Here is an 18,114-nt window from a genome sequence, read left to right on the forward strand (position 1 = left end):
TACAGTCATGCCTAACAGATATCCTTGGAGATCCAGAGGGTAACTTACCAGGCAGTGTATCCTTGAGAGTATACGGGTCATGTCAATGCCTTCTGCAGCCTGCTAGCTCAGTCTGGCACTGACTTAGTTGCTGCGACCCAGGTTGCTTTTGGTCGTGCCCATTTGTTCAGGCTAATGGAAAGCACAGCAAGTGCTTGCAGACAAAATTCTGGCTTGAGGACCCTACACTGATGACTGATTGGATAAAATGCATAAATGATATTGGACATAGAATGAAAATCCCGAATGGCTCTTCACAGTGTGAGTGTTCTCCTATGGTAAAGATTTTTGGGGTTGTTCTTTGCCCCTCCCTTAGCTCTTGAACACTGTGTTTCAGGTTACAGCTTTGCCAGGAGGTGAGGGATGTGAAGAGTCATTCCCCCTTCTCCCAACCTCTTGGGTGACTGAGGTCTCTCCTGGCAAGCCAGGGATGTTTGTTTGAACCACTTCAGCTTGAGGAATGCTTTAAAATGCTGAAGAACTTAAAGGAAACCTAATTTGGCACTGCTAAATTGGAGAGGAACACCCTTGAAAGTGTCCCATGCTGAGCACAGCCCATACTATTTGACCACACTTCTCTTTCAAACACTGGAGGCGGGGGGAGGCCCATGTGTGAAATCCAGTAAGAAGCAAGGAGTCATCCATAGTGGCAGCTGCACTGGCAAAATGGGAATGCACATGAAACTCCCTCTTGGAACTGCTCCTTCCCCCTAAGGTGATCACCGACCAAGGCAGACTTACTAAAAGAAGAGAAGACAATTTTAGCTTCTTCCACAAAACCGAGAGAGGAAAAACAGACATCTTCTGAGACCTTAGGAACAGAAGAAGGCCTGAAGAAAAAAAAAGTTACTTTATCACTACTTTATCAGTCTCTGTGGAAACAACTTAATGGAACAGGACATGAAGACATAAATAGCATGAGATGTTTAGGGCTCATAGGAGCTTGAGGACATAAGAGGACATCTAAGAGAGAGACTGAGAACTGTTAATATATTTTTCTTTTGCAAGGGAAAAATGTAAGAGTAACTAGCGATTTTGAAAGTTTGTACTGAAATACAGGCCCCACCTCAGGCAAATTTTTCTGTGTGAAGTAGCTGGAATTATCAAATTTAATAGATTCTATGACTGAATAATTTGAGTCACTGATATCAAATCTTCCCTTAGAAGTTCTTCTGTGTTGTTAACCTACTTTATTTACTATTAAATATTATTCCTAGTAACCAGCTCAGAATCAAAAATTCTCGTTAATAATCAACAGAAGAAGGTCTTCCTCCCTTTTACCTCCTCAGCTGGCCAGTTGTTGTGGACCCCTGCTCCGGATATCCGACTCTTGCCATGACGCTCTTCAAAGACCTTCGGTGCTGGGCACCGTGAACTCTGCCGCCGGTGCCGCGCGCAGGCAGGGGCCAGCAGCAGTACTCAGCCTTGCTGGCCTCTGCGTGGATCCAGCCGCACCGCACGGCACCGCACAAGGACTCACAAGCAGCGCCAGCAGGGAGAGCTGCACGCGGGGCCAGACGACTGAGTGCTTCATGGGAGAGCAACGGGGGGCAACTGGTAACAGAGGCGAGGGGATAGGAGCTGCACAAAGCGTTCATCACAGCACAAGGCCTCCCTCGCGTATCTTCATTGTGAACCTCATGAGAAAGCACCTTGAAGGCTCATAACCAGCACCTCCGAAACAATGACAATGAGAAGTGTTCTTCCTACATCCCACTATTTTTATTGTGCTTTTAATGTACATACAGCAGATACATTTCCTGCTAAGGATTTTTCCTAAGCTGGTTGCCAAATGTGTGCAATATTGTAGCCCTGGGGCTCGACTAAACCTTGCCCTTTTTATTATTCAACTCACAAAATAGGAGAGCCCTTGAAAGAGAGCTTGAGAGAAGGTATTCCGGCTCAGTGGGTGCCAGCCTTTGCCTGTGGATTCCACTCGCTGAAATGCTTCTCATGCGATTCCCAGTGGGTTTCAGTGTATGAAAAGAAAACTTTTATCTTTATTACCTCTCTCCTACCATTCAAAATCTCCCAGTCACTTTTTCTTTCCTAAATCACTATGTGAAGAGAAATACCAAGTGAGAAATAAGGACCGATATTGATATAGTGCAGCAATTTCAGCAAAAATATTTATTGGCAACCATATGGCTAAGAAAGGAGCAAAACTAGATTACTTACATCTGACTTAAGTTTCTGTTATTGTTATTATATTGGAAAACCTGGTAAGCCCTCAGGGACAGATCCATTGGCCTCTGCCACAAACCCTAAAAGGCTCTACAGAGAAAAAAACAGGCGAATGCAGTAGCCCCAAAATTACCATATCCAGTCAAGTGATGTGAGTACCGTAACACACTTCAAACATAAACGTGTGCTTCTCTTTCCTCTTTATTTTAGGAAGAGAGCTAGAACAGCTGAGGTTGCATTCTGGGGCTGTTAAATAACACTGAATTTGTTATTGTTCGATCAAATCCCACTCCTAACTATCTCCTGAGATATACAAGACTGGATTAAGTCAGCAGTGACTAGTGACGTAGGGAATGAGCTAGAAAGGTCCAGTCCAGTGAGAGCTAGAAACAGTTTACCTGCCTGAGACACAAAACTTCTCAAGCCGACCAGCCATGCATTTTCAAAAATCAAAAGCCACTCTTGAAAATTCACCGCCTCCTCAAATTTTCTGTGCTCAAATGGCTGATGCCACTTGTGATGCCAACTTGAAGTTGACTTGGTTCAGCCAAGAAAATTGGGGTGTGGGGGGAGTCTATTTTTCCCTCCAGATCTGTGTTAATACACTGATCTATATTGTAAATCACTAAATCATCTACTGGATTACTAAGCATACCTGTCTGTGTGCTTAAGCAGAGCATGAGGAAGCCACACAATTAGCACACCAAACTGACAAGAAAATTGAGTTGCTATACCTGTGACCCCCTCTCAGAACAGTTCATTCCAGTTTGGGTGCTGCTACCAGCAATTAGATATCCTTGTATCCAAAAGGAAAGCATAGCTTGCTCCTGTACTGCAAGTCAAATGATGGGCAGTTTTAAGTAATGCCCATGGTGTGTAATCCTCCAGATCCCACTCCTCTGCTCTTATCTCCTTCTTGCAAATAATTTTACCTCTTAATCATGGCCCATTAATTACTCTCACACAATGTAAGAAACAAGGAAGATGTCTGAAGAGTAGTTTAAAAATGAGGTAGCTGTGTAACTTTATCTAACAAGTTTTTGAAGTTTTTGATCAAAACTAACCTTGAAAGAGCCTTGGGAATCTCAGCTCTAATTTCACTAGCAATTGAAGCCCAGTCGTGAGCCATGGAAATACCCGTACGACAGTGTAAATACCACCTGGTCTCCCGGCAATTCCCATCACTCACTTCTTGACACCGAATGTCAGCCGGGCTCACGCAAGTAACTTCACAGAGCAGCGCTCCTCTCGTAGGCTGGCCACGGGACTTTCGCTCGGTTAAAGACAAGCAAAGTTAGGGGTCTACCTCTACTAACAATAACACAGCTGCATGCTGTTAAAGCAGTTGGTGGTTAAGTGAGAACTAATAAATAACGGTATGTCCTGCCTGTTGCAGTGGAATGCCATAGCGGGGGGAGCGGGCAGAGCCGACAGCACTCGGGAGACTTCGTTTGCATTACCCAAAGGTCAAGAATCACAGCCCCAGTTTACAGCTTCAGTATACTGGTATAACTTTTAAAATGAGATCCCCTGTGCTATGAGAAACATCGTGATGAACTAGTCAAGAGGATTTCTGCTTTCTACCACAGATACTTCCAAATCTGGGCCATAATGTCACTTGTTTCAAACAATCCTTTTTGTCAGGACCTTTAAGGATATGGAATAACAATAGAGTTGAGTATGATTTTGAGTGAGGCATTGAAAATATGCTAATTGCTTAAGCTAATTGATAATTTTAAAAAATTGCAGTATTTGCCTAATTCAAGGTATTTCCCTCAGTGAATATTAAAAAACCTCACAATGAAATACTGAAAATATACTGAGATAGGCCTGTTTCCTCAGTTCTAAGCCTGGTCCTGAATTACAACACTTTAAAGCAAATAACGAAATACTGGATTTATTTTATATACAAACTCTGGTTTTCTGTATTTTTGATTTCTATGTGTAGGTTTTTCTGTGTTTGAAGAGCTTGGAACATGTTTCCTAAAACATCCAGTCTGTTTTCTTCTCCCTCCTTAGATCATGATTTCAGAAACTAAGATTTTTTTTTTTTTTAAAGTTGCAAGACTTACAATATAATGACAGTAATTAACAACTCTGTTAGAAGTTAAATGCAAATTTTCAAGGATCCTTCAAAAATCTGTAGGTAGGTCAACTATATGCATCAAAGGCACAATTGTGTATGTTTTACACTCTGTATTGCCAGATTTTAGACAAAACTGGTAGACTGTAAAGATAATACAGGAGAACAAAGTGATGCACACCCAGTAATACCTGGAAGTAAATGCACTTTAAACACACCGATGATAAAGCAAATACTTATAAAGTTATTCATTCAGATCTGCTCTGTACTGCTGTAATTAACCAGAAGACACCATCTCTGAAAGCAAAAATTTTTAGAAAATTGTTTTTTATTCTCACATTTGTCACCTTGAAATCTCAGTGTCACCTTGAAATCTGAGAAACAGTAATAAACAGAAACATGCAGTTAATTTTAACAGAAAAAACTGAAAGCCATAATGCATGGGAACACTGCCTTATTAATACCTGGAAGATGGTGATTTGATTATACCTCTTACTTCTGGTTTTGTAACATCTTTTGTCTATATAGAACCATGCCCTTTTTTTTTTTTTTAACTTGTTATTCTTTCTTGTAAGTGTTTAAAATACATTTATCATCTATCATATTACATCTAGGTGCCTGATTTCAGGTTCTTCTATTCTGGTATGGCTCCCGTCCGTCTCGCATTGCAAAGTTATGTGAAGACTTTAAATTCCTTGTATCCAATGTTCTGCTCAGGGACAGGCTTCAACAGCAGCCAATAATGTCATAGTCCTAAAGCGATAAAACTATTTCTTGGTAAACTGTAAACTAAGGTACGTCAGCAAGTGGTAACCGCAAAATTAAATTACTCATAATATTAAATAATTTTCTTATCAGAAAAACATAATCATTCACTGACACAGAGATATGATCAATATGAACTTGAATAGCAACATATTTGTAGGTATCTTTTAAAGGCTATCTTGTTTTCATGATCTACAGAAATTCCCTCATAATGCAAATAGAACTGAAAGCCTAATGCAAATGATTTCCTGCAAATATTTGCAGACACTTTTAAACGAAATTGCTTCATTATTGTTTGTTCCTTGTTTCTGTTCACTCCCTACAGATATTCAGATAAAAGATGTATTTATGCTTGAAGGTACAATGGGACTAAAAGCATCTGAGCTTACCTCCGCTTTCTTTTCCTGTATAAATTCAATTAAACTGCATAGATTCCTTGCAGGCATCTAACTCCCAAGAAAAGCAGTGGGCACTATATGCAAAAATAGGAAGAGAATGTCAAAGTGCTTTAAGGCTTTACATCCTAATCTTAGTTTTCTTCTTCTGTAAAGTGAAGACATCTTTAGAGGAGTAACATATTCAGGACAGCAAAGAGTTTTGTCACTTCGGTAGCAGGGCTTGTACAGGAACTTGAAGATACATGGATGCACCTCTGCATCCTGAGTTGGGTTTCTCTCAGCTCTAACAGCTAGGTCTCTCTACCAGTCTGTGGTGAAAAATCATGCTGAATTCTCATCTTCAGATTCTACAGGGCCGTTTTCTATTATTTGGCTGGCTTGCATTTAAGTCCGTCTCACCTAGAGTGAGAGGAGCTCTGGGGCTATGCTCTACAATTCATCAGCTATAGTTGCTGCTACTGGATGGTGGGTCTTCCCTCTCCCCCCACGACCCTTCCACAACTAGGAGTCTTTCAACCCTGGTTCTGACCAGGGTTTTCCTGGCAGTTTGGTGGGTCTATTTTCTTAATAAAGCAGAGCTGTCATGATAGGTCATGGATAAGCCCTGATCTCTCATATAGTTGAATTCTGAAATGACATATAATCAAATGCAGATTCAAGATTCCCTGTTAATTACACAGGGATAGCTTAATACAACAGAATTTCAGCAAAAAAGACTACGGGTATATATAGCATGCAAAGACAAGGAACTGCGCCAATAAATGTGTAGACTGCTTTCTGTTAATGGCTAGAGAGGACACAGTCCAACCGCTCAGGATCGGTCCATTTCTTAGAACTTAGACACCTGGATTGTACACAAAACTGCGCACTGAATGAGACACAGTTGCTCATTACTAATGTTAGAAGTGATATGTTTGACGTGAACTCTAAAAATAAGGAAATCCAGAACTCCGACCCTTTGCCCAGGTTTTCTGTGATCACTGGCAACATATGATGTTCAGACACAAAGTACTTGAACAGTGTCTTGATAAAAAGAAAATTCAGTCTTGAGGTTCCTATCAATAATAGCAGCTGGTTATACTTTACCATGAGACACAGCTTGTTTTCGTTATTCACCACTAACTCTGAGGAGGAAGACAGCATCTTTCATACATTTACAATTCGTTGAATATTAAATTCCTTGTTTTAAGGCATCAAAAACATTGAATAACTTATCTCAATGTCTGACAAGGTAAAGCAATGGATGAAGGATACAGTTCTACTTTTAAAATCAAGTATCCTCAAAAAAAAAAATTAATGACAAACTGGTCTCTCAGAGACTGTTAATATTCCACAGCATGAGAGAGAAAATAAAAGGATTTTTAAATAGTATATAACTATACAGAGAGCAATCCATCCAGGGGAAAAAAGAACAACACACAACAAAAAAAATCCCAACTTTTAACACTGACATTGGCAACCTCTCAGCGGGTCCTTCATAACTTTGGATTCAGGAAATCAGAGGTATTAAGTGAAATGCAGCAACCCAAAAGCAGCATCAAGGTCCTAGGAACACGAACACACTTGTCTCAAGATGTCAGAGATTAAATCCCAGAACCGTACGCAGCCAGGGGCAAGGAAAAGGGAGTTTACAACTTTCAACATAAGTTTCAAGCCTGCTCATCTATTTTCTTTCTCCAATTGCTATTCCTCCAATATACCTTCTGCAATAAATCGTCCCTCAACTCTGACTTCAAGCACAGGTTTTGAACTTCTGAAAGTCTGTGACAGTCACCCTCACCAAGCCTTGCTGTGCATTGGAGTATACCTTGTGAGGTACGGAAGACACATAGAAAATGTGGTCCAGGCTCAGCCAGCCTAAAACATACCCATACTCTAACGGCTGGCTTTTAGAAGTGCCAGTAGGGAGATTAGGCACAGAAATTTAGGTGTAGCCTCGGCCTGTTTTTCCACTAAGAGTAAAAATTAAAAACTGTGAAGTAATAAATTCTGCTCTTACTGCAGCAAAACATATGTAAAGTAAGCAACGCTCAAAGTATGAATCTGAGTGGATGACTCAGACATTATTTATACTTTTCTTATGATTAACTTCTTGCTGGCAACATCACCATATAAAAAAAAGACACCATTCAACAGTTTCAAGGCAACATCATTGTACACCCTAAAATTAAGCATCATAAATTTAGTTATCCTCAGAATAATTATATTAAAGTTTCACTGGCACTTTGGACAAGTCTGTGATGTTATAACTTAGCTTAAAATAGTGACCAATTTAAACTGAACATTTGTTTAACACATTGTTGTGCAACAGGGATTTAATAATAGTTTAGAACTGAAATCTTGGTGTTTTTCATTAGTCTGTAACATTTCGTTGTCATTTATCTAAACTATGTAAGCATTAAGTCTGTGGGACTATGACCAATACACCAGGGTCAAGTCCATTAGAAAAAAGGAGTCTCTTCATTAAGAAGTTCTTCGAAATGTACTGTAATTTCTAAACATTCCTCAGGAATGTAATTCTTTTTTAGTACCATGAATTTCAATACAACTACTTGCAAAGATGATGTGAGAGCAAAAGTGCCCAAGAACCTCAACAGTAATCACAGTAATAAACCTAGCAGAGGCCTTTGTAACAAGGACCGTTACAAGCAATTTTGATTTGACAAATTACATTAAACCGATCTTACTTCTTTTTACAAGCAAAGTAGCAGCATTTGGAAGATCACAGAATCACAGAATGGTTGAGGTTGGAAGCGCCCTCCAGAAGTCATCTGGTCCAACTCCCAAAGATGGGCAAGAGCAGCATATGCTACGTATCTTGATATTGGTCAAGGTTTTTATTTTTATCTCATATGCAAAATTCATTGGAATAGTATAAAATTAACTGGAAAACCGCACGAAAATAAATAGCAATATCTCTCTGTCAAACAGAATGTGCTTGTTAACTGTGTCTACTTTATACTTACCTGCTATTTTCACTTGTGATTCCAAAAGTGGAATAAACAATACATTTATGAAATATGAATCGAGTTGCAAGAACACTGAAACAGGACTAAAAATCAAATTAATCATGACAAATTGAAAAAGTTATCTGAACAAATCAGAACACAATTTAATAACAGCAAAGGTGGTCACATATGAAGGAACAGTCAGTTCTGTGAATACAGATAGCTATTTAGCAGGAAGGTCTTTAGAAACTTTGGGGATTACAAGCAGAATATGAACCAGGAGCACAACGTACAAGACATCTGTTCCTTTTAATCAGTATGGGCGAGCTTAAACCAGAATACCATCCCCATTTTGGGCATCACACTTGAAGAAAGATGTGGACGTAGTGTAGGGAATCCAGAAGCTGGCAAAAGCGTGATCAGGGATCACAAAAACACAAGAAAAGTTGGGAAGAAGTGAGGTCATTTAGAAGATTGAGGAGGAATACAGCAGTCTTTGCAAAGAAAGGCTGCCTCAGAAAGGGTGGGATTTGTCTGTTCTCGGCAGTGATAGAGGCTTAAAGTGCTGTGCCAGAGGTGGAAGTTAGACCTCAAAAAGTTTCATTTAAGCCAGTTAACCCCTGGAGCAGATTGCCTAGGCAGAGTGGGGAGTATCTAGTGCTGGTAGTCTTTAAGAACAGGTAAAACAGGAACCTGAACAGATGCAGGTAGAGCTGATCCTACCTTAGGTCAGGGGTCCCTATTGGTATTATGCTCCATGATTGTCCTTCCACAGTCTTTTCACTTAAGTTTCACTGCACTTCTTCCCTGGCCTCACCCCTTACCTCTGTATTTAGCTTTCAGCGCATTCCTAAAGCCTTGGTCACCTTGGTCACTCAAGAAACATAGGGAATGATATAATGAGCCGGTGTCATGCTCCTACTCTTCATGTGCATTATTCTCTTCTTTTACTTGCATCTTCCTTGTATATTAGGGAACATGCACCACCCTGTGTGCAGGCATGCAATGTACATGTGTACTTTTTAAACCCAGGAAGCTCCCATTTCTGATTAGCCTTAAAAAGCCACCAAAATAAATGTTTGGCAACACATGCTTCTTAATCAAGTTGCATCAGTACACCTCACAATGCCATTTCAGAGTTATGATGCAGTTGGTGATAGCTAAGATTGTATAGTATACAGAGGTGACACATTTCTTTCTAAAATAAAAGTATGAGTAAATATCAAATAGCAACACTAACTTACATTATGTCATCAGTTTTGAAGAGGAAATGACCCCACAGATTAATGAGGAATTCTGCCTAGAAGTCAAAGGTATGATACAGTCTTATATTATTAAACAAGAGCTAGATATGATCTAACCTGCTTCAAACAGCCCAGCCTTTAATAGAGAGAAGAGAAAAAGGCAGCGTACCAAGAGTCCATATTTATTTCTGGTGTAACACCAATGAAGCCAACAGAATTCCTTGAAGTTCACTGTGCCTCAGAGTGCCACATGGCAAGCGCTGCAGGTCATCCTGTAAGCTGCAAGGTATGATGGATGGAAAAAGCAATGCCATTTTCCGTTCCTATTTAGGAAACATTATACTAAGAAATACACAGGAGTGTATTATCTCAGATAATGTCTGTTTATTATTATGTAACAATTGATGTATCAATTCACTAAACAATTTTACAAATTCAAATATGAACATACTCCAGGAAGTCCTCTGGAATGAAGAAATCAAACTTTCCCAGGAAATTCAATTTTTTTCCATACTGTACATACTGTACATAATAAACATAATTATGCTGTAAATAATAATATAGAAGTAAACACTAAGTTTTACGTACAACTTTTCTTCTTGAAAAGCAGTCAGAAATTAAATAGGCTATACTTTATTTTTTCAAAATCCTAAAACTAGGAGATCATTTACCCATCTGATCAAGTCAGACTTACTGTATTAATCCCCAGACTAGAGAGAGTGATTCCCTTATCCTTAGCGCTGACACCAAACACGATAGTGTTCCCAGACCCCCCTGAAGGTACGTTCTAAATAGATGGACATTAATAGATAATGACTGGGAACAGAGCACATAAGTACCTTTTGAAAAATTAACAAACCTGGATTTCCTTGGACATGAGCAATAAGAAGAAATCACCTAGCATCTGTTTAGAAAATGCATCTAGAAATTTCTCATTCATAGTCTGCTTCTGGCTTTACACTCCACGATGAGGGCCACTATTTACTTGTGATGACGAGGGGTTTCTACTCTGGCCAAAGTTGTCAGCAACTGACAGCACTTTGCATTCAGCAGTTTCAGACACTCTGTTCAGTATCTTTAACCCAAGTTCTGCACTTCTAGAAGAACAAGACCCTTGCCAACAAATTGAGAACTGAGCAGTCCCAGAGAACGGGGACTAAAGGAGCTGTTAATTTCCCACTATTTCCAGTGCAGGTCTGCATCACCCTGTTCACATCATGCATCATTCATCTGCTGTGATGAAATGCAACCCTGCGTTTTAAAAAAAGACCTCCGTAACAGTGAGGATACTATATCTCTGAGAGAAGTGTTTCACATATTTTCCATGGTCACAAACTGCTCCCGCTTCTATTTAAATCTCTGTAGCTCTCTTTGGGGGACATAATTCACTTCAGGAAGTTCATTGAGAAGGTGCTCAGCATAAGAAGAGGAAAAGCCAGCATGGCAGCAGACAGCAACATGGCTCCTGAAGAAAAGCCGAGCTCTACTCCTGCGAAAAGGGCTGTCCACAAGATCCGAATGGCCAGCCTAGTCTTCAGCTTGGCGCGAGGCTGGCAGCAGTGGGTATCTGACCACCACACAAAGCAAGCCCAAGAGCCCTCTGGATGGGTCCCCCCTGCAGAAGACTCATCAGCTCAACCTGTACAAGAAAGATCCTTCGAAAAATGGCCAATTCCATCTGTCAAGAGGGACCAAGGAAAAGATGATGAAAAATCCTCGGCGAAGGAATCAGTGACAATAAGAGACGCTGAAAAAAATTCAAGGGAATCAGATGAAGCCCTCAAGAAGTTCAGCATTAAAAGCAAAGAGGTGACCAAAACAGTTGTAAGCAAAGCCTACGAACGAGGAGGTGATGTTAGCCTCCTCAGTGAAAGATACGAGAATAACAATAGTAGCTCAGAGGTGACCAAGCTCAAAGAAGAATCAACTGCTATTGACAAAATTCTTAGTGGTAAATTATCTCCAACCATACGGAGAAAGTGTTCAAACGTGGTATCAGAGCTGACCAAGGGCTGGAAACAGATGGAACAAGAGGACAAAGAGGGGGCTAAGGAAGAACTGCTGCTTAAGTGTCATGATGACAGCCTGGATGCAGAGGACAGTGGCTATGGGGAAGCAGAGGACAAACTCGAGCAAGACGGTGACCGAGAGGTATCAGCTGTGAGGATTAAACGACCTGTGCCATCTTTGTAAGTAAAATATTTTTATTATATTATCACAAATGGTCAGCAGACCCTGAGAGAGGTACAGGTTTCCATGAAGAAGATAGGGGGGAAAAAAATGGTAGGAAATGGTCAAAGAGAAACTACCACTCTTGAAGGGGGGAGGGGGGGGGGACACGAATATCCAGGAAACCTTTCACATATCTCTCTCTGCTTAAGTAGTTAGTCAACAACATCTGACTATAGCCTTGGGTTTTATGTGCTATATACATATTAGACGCATGAAGTTATATTAATTATATTTAATTTTCATGCTGGATTTACTGGTTCATCAAAATCTCTACTTACTTCTTAATACTTTAGTCTGTATTTCAGAATAACAATTTTTACCTCATCAAAAGCCCAGAGCTATTCATTTATTTCAGCAAATGTTAAGTCTAAAGCAATATACTTGACAGATAATATTTCCAAATACTTATTCATTATTTTGCTTAGTATAAATTGTAAATATTCTCAGGAGTAATTTGCAGAGAATGTCCAAAATAGACATTGCAGGAATTACTTTTAAGTACATCTTAACAAAAGCTGGGTTCACTGCTTCTCTTTGGAAGCTTTCCATGGGTTTGGAATTCATCAAGTCAAAGAATGGAAACTTTCACAGGAGTTGGGACCCCAAACATACATTAGAAAGCATCCAGCCTGCCTCGACATCTGCAGGATTGATTTGAATCATGCTATATGTTTATAAATCATTTGACAAAAAAGAACATTTGAACCATCAATGGACTCTTCAAATTCAAGGTCTCTCTTCGGGTACACTATCATAAGGGGGGGAGGGGGAAATACATTCATTGAATATGTTGTGGTAGCAGAAGTTCCTGACATACAGACTTCCTTATGCCTGTAAATGGTGCGAAGAAAAAGAAAGCAGAATCTGTTACTTACCTACAGATTTATTACAGGTTCTACTTAAAATTTTGAACTAAGTAGCAAATTCACAGCATCAGGCAGTTTTGAGTAATACTTCTTTCAGTAAGACGCGCATGCTTGAAGATTACTACACAACAGCAGGCACGTATTAAATTTGGAGCCCAGGTAGTAAACAAGTAGAGTTCAGCCATAGCCATGCAGTCCTTGGGAAGTCTCCCAGGAGAGCAGAGGAACAGCAGAGGCTGGTAGAAATTCTCCAGTTTCCTTTCCCAGAGCTCTCCAGCAGAACCACCTTTCCAGAAGTTGTGCTGTGGCCAGACTTGCCAATGGGCAGATGCCAAACTAATTCATCACTTTCTTGTCAGTAAAAGATTAAAAGATCCATATGTCCCGTGCTGCAAGATGGGAAACCATAGGCAGCTGTTACAGACACAACACACTGTTTGCTCCAGTCCTCTGTTTTACAAACTTGGTAATTCCCTGGAACAAAGACCGCAGAAAGGAACATGTGGTTGAGCCTGAACTGTTTCGGTGTAAAACCTCACGTCTAGCTGTAACACTGCGATGAAGGAGAGCGCAGGCTCTGAGGCCAGCACGCACCGAGCCGTGGCCAAGGCGCAGCCCACGTGCTGCCCGCCGGCTTCGCAGGGGGCTTAACTTGAACCAAGGCAGGGTTGCGCAGAGCTCGCCTGCCCGAGCCCACAGGGACGGAAGAGGCTGGCACCAGGACATGGGTTCCTACCAGGAGCCATCCCGTGGCAGTGCCCGAGGCTCCACTGCTTCTACTCTGCGTCCATCACCCGCACGCACGCAACGCAAGCGCGAGCTGAGCACAAGGCAATTTGAGACGAGAAGGCAGGGCTTTCACCCACCCAATTAGCCAGTGTGCAAGGCAGCAGGAATCAGAGGATCAGGGCCAGTATGTTCATACCATATGCTAATCGCCATTTCAGAAACGAACACCTGGGACTAGCACCGATGAAAATGCCAGAAGACTTGGTGATTCCTCTGCAGGCAGGCAGGCTGTACCATTCCCACTGCTCAGGTTTTATACCTCACCACTAATGAGCGCTCACGTTGACCAACATCTGACTATGACTAACATAGTAATGGATTTCAACCATACGGTACTTTTTAGCACAGCTATCCGAACACACACAGTTATTTTAACTATTCAGACTGGGGATTAGAATGATGCTTTGCTGTGCAGCTGAGCAGTCATCTACCACAAGGAGCAAATGGTTAATAGCCAAACTGAAAAAAGCTCTCTCAGTAACCTAGAGCTTGAAAGTTTGTGGCCCCTGCTTTTGGGAGAGACCGTGTGCACAGTCTTTTGACAGAAGTTAGGACCTCAAAACAAAGATTTCACACATACACTGGGGAAAGGAGATACATTTGCAGCAGATATTATCTATAAATAACCTCAATTAAAACAAATTGCTCACTTTAAAATGCTTTAGTAGAAACAAAATAGCTATCTTTCTGTTAAACTTCACATATATTTTCCCCATATGTCTAATTCAATGCTGCTACCTAGGAAAAAACTGATTAGTCGTATTTACTGAGGTACAAATGATTGAAATAACACCCTCTATGTTACTCACAGCTATCTATCTCTTCCACTGAAATCTGACACATAAGTAATTTTCTGTACTTTCAGTGCTATTACCAGGACTAGATTTTTGAACTATTCAGTTCATTTTATAGCCTCAGAATACATTATTTCAGCCTGCTACTTTTATGAACCTGTCAGCATGGCTTAATCTTCTTCAAAAAGTAAGTACATGGTTGTTAAAGCAAATCTCCCATTTTCCTCTCTATATTCCAGGAAAAAAAGCACCTAGTACCAGTATTTTTTTTTCCTTGCATCAGCACCTTCATCATTTCGAGCTGCAATATTTACTGGAATAAGGTTGCTTCCTTAGCAGAAGGCAAAAGCCAAAGGGGCGCAACAGTGATATGAAACTCAAAACATTAAAAAGGAATCCATACTTTTCCCCTACAGGAAGGATTGTAGGGAACACAGACGTTGTCCTCCTAGAAGTTCAGGATGCGTTTAGGGTGATCATTGTGGTTAACACATGAACTTATTTGATTACTTCAGGTAAAGCACTTCTTACAATGGGGTAACGCTCACAGCCTTCATTTTGGATCCACGATCCATTGGGAAGGTACTGGAGAAACATGAAAAAAATGCTGCTACATGTATACAGTTTACTGTGTTAACTTGTCATTAAGCTAAACAGTGGGGAAGATTGCACTTCAGCCATCAGAAATGGTTAAATTAGAAGATGCGTTTAAAAAAACCCCATAGTAACAGTAAGGTTTTTCCAAACGCACATGGGGCACGATAAAAGCAAACGGATAGGTAAGATGGTGTTTTTCTTAACCACTAAGACGACGATTAGGATAAGAAAGGTGATAATAGTATTCAGCTAAAAAAGAGAATTAAAGGTTTCAGTAGGAAAAGAAGAGAGTACTTACTAGACTTAAATAAAAAGAAGTAACAAAGCCTTTACAGAGTTACACTCGCTCACTGGCTTCTTTCCCCTCAACCTGGGGAACTGAAGCTCCAGGACTTTCTCGCGGGTCATGGCCCTTGGAGAGAAGGGGGAGCAGCTGGCTGCGGCTGAGGGGTAAGCTCACCGTGATGGGATCTGCTCATCAGCTCCACTGAGACTGTTGGTATCACTTCTCCTAAGCAATTTTGATTCACTTAGAGTTCCCCCCTACCCCCTTCACTGATACCTTCCCATGTGAAAAGCTGGGGAAGCAATCAATCTGAGCTTCAGCTGGAGTTAGGACTGTGTTGGCACAGTGTTTCTCTGACTTTTGGGAGATCCGTAGGTTTCAGGAGACAAATTGCTTTGCGTAACCAAACCCTGTGCCACGGTTCCTCTGGGCAATGAAGCCACAATTCAGGGCGAGGGGCAAAGGATCACAGCTTTCTCTTTCTCAGTATGACAACAGCTTATAAACAGGAGGATTTAGTTTATCATTGGGAAGCAAAATTGTCTAGCTTTACCCCACTGTTATACTTTAATGCTTTCCTGCCACCACCTACCTGTTAATCATTCACATGCACAAAACCATAGGTACTACACGCTGCCTACTCTCAGGATGCTCTGCAGTCACACCACAGAAGAAAGGTGCACTTACCCGGCAACACTATGTGCTCAATTCTTCTGATGCCTTTTACCATATTGATGGGGAAGAGGATTTCGGAGCTTTTTGAATACAGTTTCTCAATATAGCTAAGCCAAGCTAATGGCAACTCCACAGCTAAAAGAGTGGTCCTGCTCTCCTACTCCTCCTTCTACCCCTGGCACCAAGTGTCTGCACTTCTTGCTCTAGCACGCTGCCCAGTACTGCATCCTTCTGGTGCACAGACCTGAACTGGGGACATCTCTATCATTCCTATTCTCTCTTTCAACAAGCTTAGTAGAAGACAAAGGAATGTCCAAATAGCAGGGAAACAAAATTTTCTGCAGGTTTGCAATCCCCTGTACAGTTTTGCTAGCTGTATTTTGGTTCTCCGGTGTTACTGCTAATATTCAGCTGACATTACTGAGGAGGTTTCAGAGCAGCCTTCTGGGGAGTAAAAATATTAGAAAACAAATTGCTTTGGCACAGCCACAGCACAACATACTCCCTAGCCAAGTCTGTACAGACACAATGACAGGATGTGGACAGCACAGAGACTAGCTCAGATGATCTATAGCTCCCCCACAACATGCTGGATTGGCCACCAGAGGAAAGAGCATCAACAATTTGTCTGCCTAGAGTCATCCAGCACTATGATTTTGCTACACGCACACACACACACACACAAAAAAATCAATAAGACCTCTGAAGGTCTTTCCTCAACCTTTGACCTTGACACAAATCTCAGCAGCCCTAAGTTTCTTTCAGGCTTGTACCCTGCCAGTGGGAATGTGAATTTTGTACATAAGCGTAGGCAGAGCTCCTGCACTCTGTTAGATTTTTGTTGCTGTTTTAAACATCGACATCTATTACAGGGGACGGATTTTTATAGACACTACCCTCTGTTTTTCAGCCAAGAATAGCTGAGGACCCAGCTCTGCTAGGCAGGCAGAAATAGGGAGCTGTGTGGCTGACCAAAGGTAGAGAAAGTGCAGGTAATCAGCAACATATTGCTTTGCTCCCCTACAGCATTAAGTCATTCTGGGCAAAAGTTTGTCAAAATGGGCTCAAATCTAGGCTGGAGGACGGTAATGTAGATGAGAGCAAGCTGTGATCAGCGAATTTGCTTTTGAGTGTAAACTGGAACACGGACCAAAAGCCCCCGAAGAACCAATTCAGCAGCAGTGAACTCGTGCCACCTGGTGGTTAGCAGCTCGCCTGGAAAAACACGGTAACCAAGTCAATAGAAGAGAGTAGCAGTAGAACTGTGTAATTAAATGATGAAGTGCAAAGCTCAAATGCCCTTTTTCTTTCTTCCAGCGCAAGCAGGTTTAGCGAAGAAGCAAGCACCAAAGCCCACAGGACGTACAGCCCCGTTAACAGCCTGAAGGACAGATGGCAAGAATGGGCCGACCAGCACATCATAACGCAGAAGCTGAATCCCTTCAGCGAGGAATTTGACCACGAGCTGGCCATGTCCACGCGCCTGCACAAAGGCGACGAAGGCTACGGCCGTCCAAAGGAAGGAACCAAAACTGCTGAAAGGGCCAAGAGGGCCGAGGCCCACATCCACCGGGAGATCAGAGACATGTGCTTCATCATTGAATCAATGGCTAAGCCACGGCCCGACGGCAAGATCCAAGTCACTTTTGGGGAACTCTTCGAGAGATACGTTCGTATTTCGGATAAGGTTGTTGGGATTCTCATGAGAGCCAGGAAACACGGGCTGGTGGACTTTGAGGGAGAAATGTTATGGCAAGGAAGGGATGATAATGTCATAATTACTTTATTAAAATAAGCATGCTGCTACAAGAGCAACTTGTTTTGGAAAACCTTCCTCCACTTCTCCCTTGCTATTAGCATTTGCACATTTTGAATACAAGATTCCCCCCGTTCACCCGCACAGAAAAGACCTCGAGCGTTTTTCTGAATACGTATTTTATAACTATTGCATGATAACGCAAGCATCCGAATGGATTTTCCTCTGTACCAGGAGGGCTTGCAGGACAATTCAGTTAATTACTAAATGAAACATATAGAGAAAAATCTATATTGAATGTAAAGCAGCTGAATATAAAAACCCATAGCAATATAAATAGCTACAAATGAATTCCAATTTTTACTTGTTCTTACACTCAAGATCTTCCCAACTATTTAAATTGGGATATCGGGAATATAAAACATGCCAGATCAGAAGCTGAATGACAATATAAACTC

At 41.3% G+C, this 18,114-nt stretch overlaps 1 protein-coding gene across 1 annotated transcript; it reads left to right on the forward strand.

The window, feature by feature from the left end:
- Nucleotides 1-11,031: 11,031 nt before the first annotated feature.
- ABRA (actin binding Rho activating protein) lies at nucleotides 11,032-17,858 on the forward strand. Its single transcript, XM_075141290.1, has 2 exons — nucleotides 11,032-11,850; nucleotides 17,218-17,858. Exons 1-2 carry the CDS (start codon nucleotides 11,102-11,104, stop codon nucleotides 17,693-17,695), a joined length of 1,227 nt encoding a protein of 408 aa, XP_074997391.1. The 5' UTR covers nucleotides 11,032-11,101; the 3' UTR covers nucleotides 17,696-17,858.
- The last annotated feature ends 256 nt before the right edge of the window (nucleotides 17,859-18,114 follow it).

The sequence above is a fragment of the Calonectris borealis genome, chromosome 2 (assembly GCF_964195595.1).
Source record: "Calonectris borealis chromosome 2, bCalBor7.hap1.2, whole genome shotgun sequence".
NCBI lineage: Eukaryota > Metazoa > Chordata > Aves > Procellariiformes > Procellariidae > Calonectris > Calonectris borealis.

Bases quoted from the DNA above. Each gene is read 5' to 3' on its own strand.
- ABRA (XM_075141290.1), top strand. From the start codon at position 11,102: ATGGCAGCAGACAGCAACATGGCTCCTGAAGAAAAGCCGAGCTCTACT. The intron at 11,851-17,217 runs GTAAGTAAAATA...TCTTTCTTCCAG, and splicing joins AAACGACCTGTGCCATCTTT to CGCAAGCAGGTTTAGCGAAG.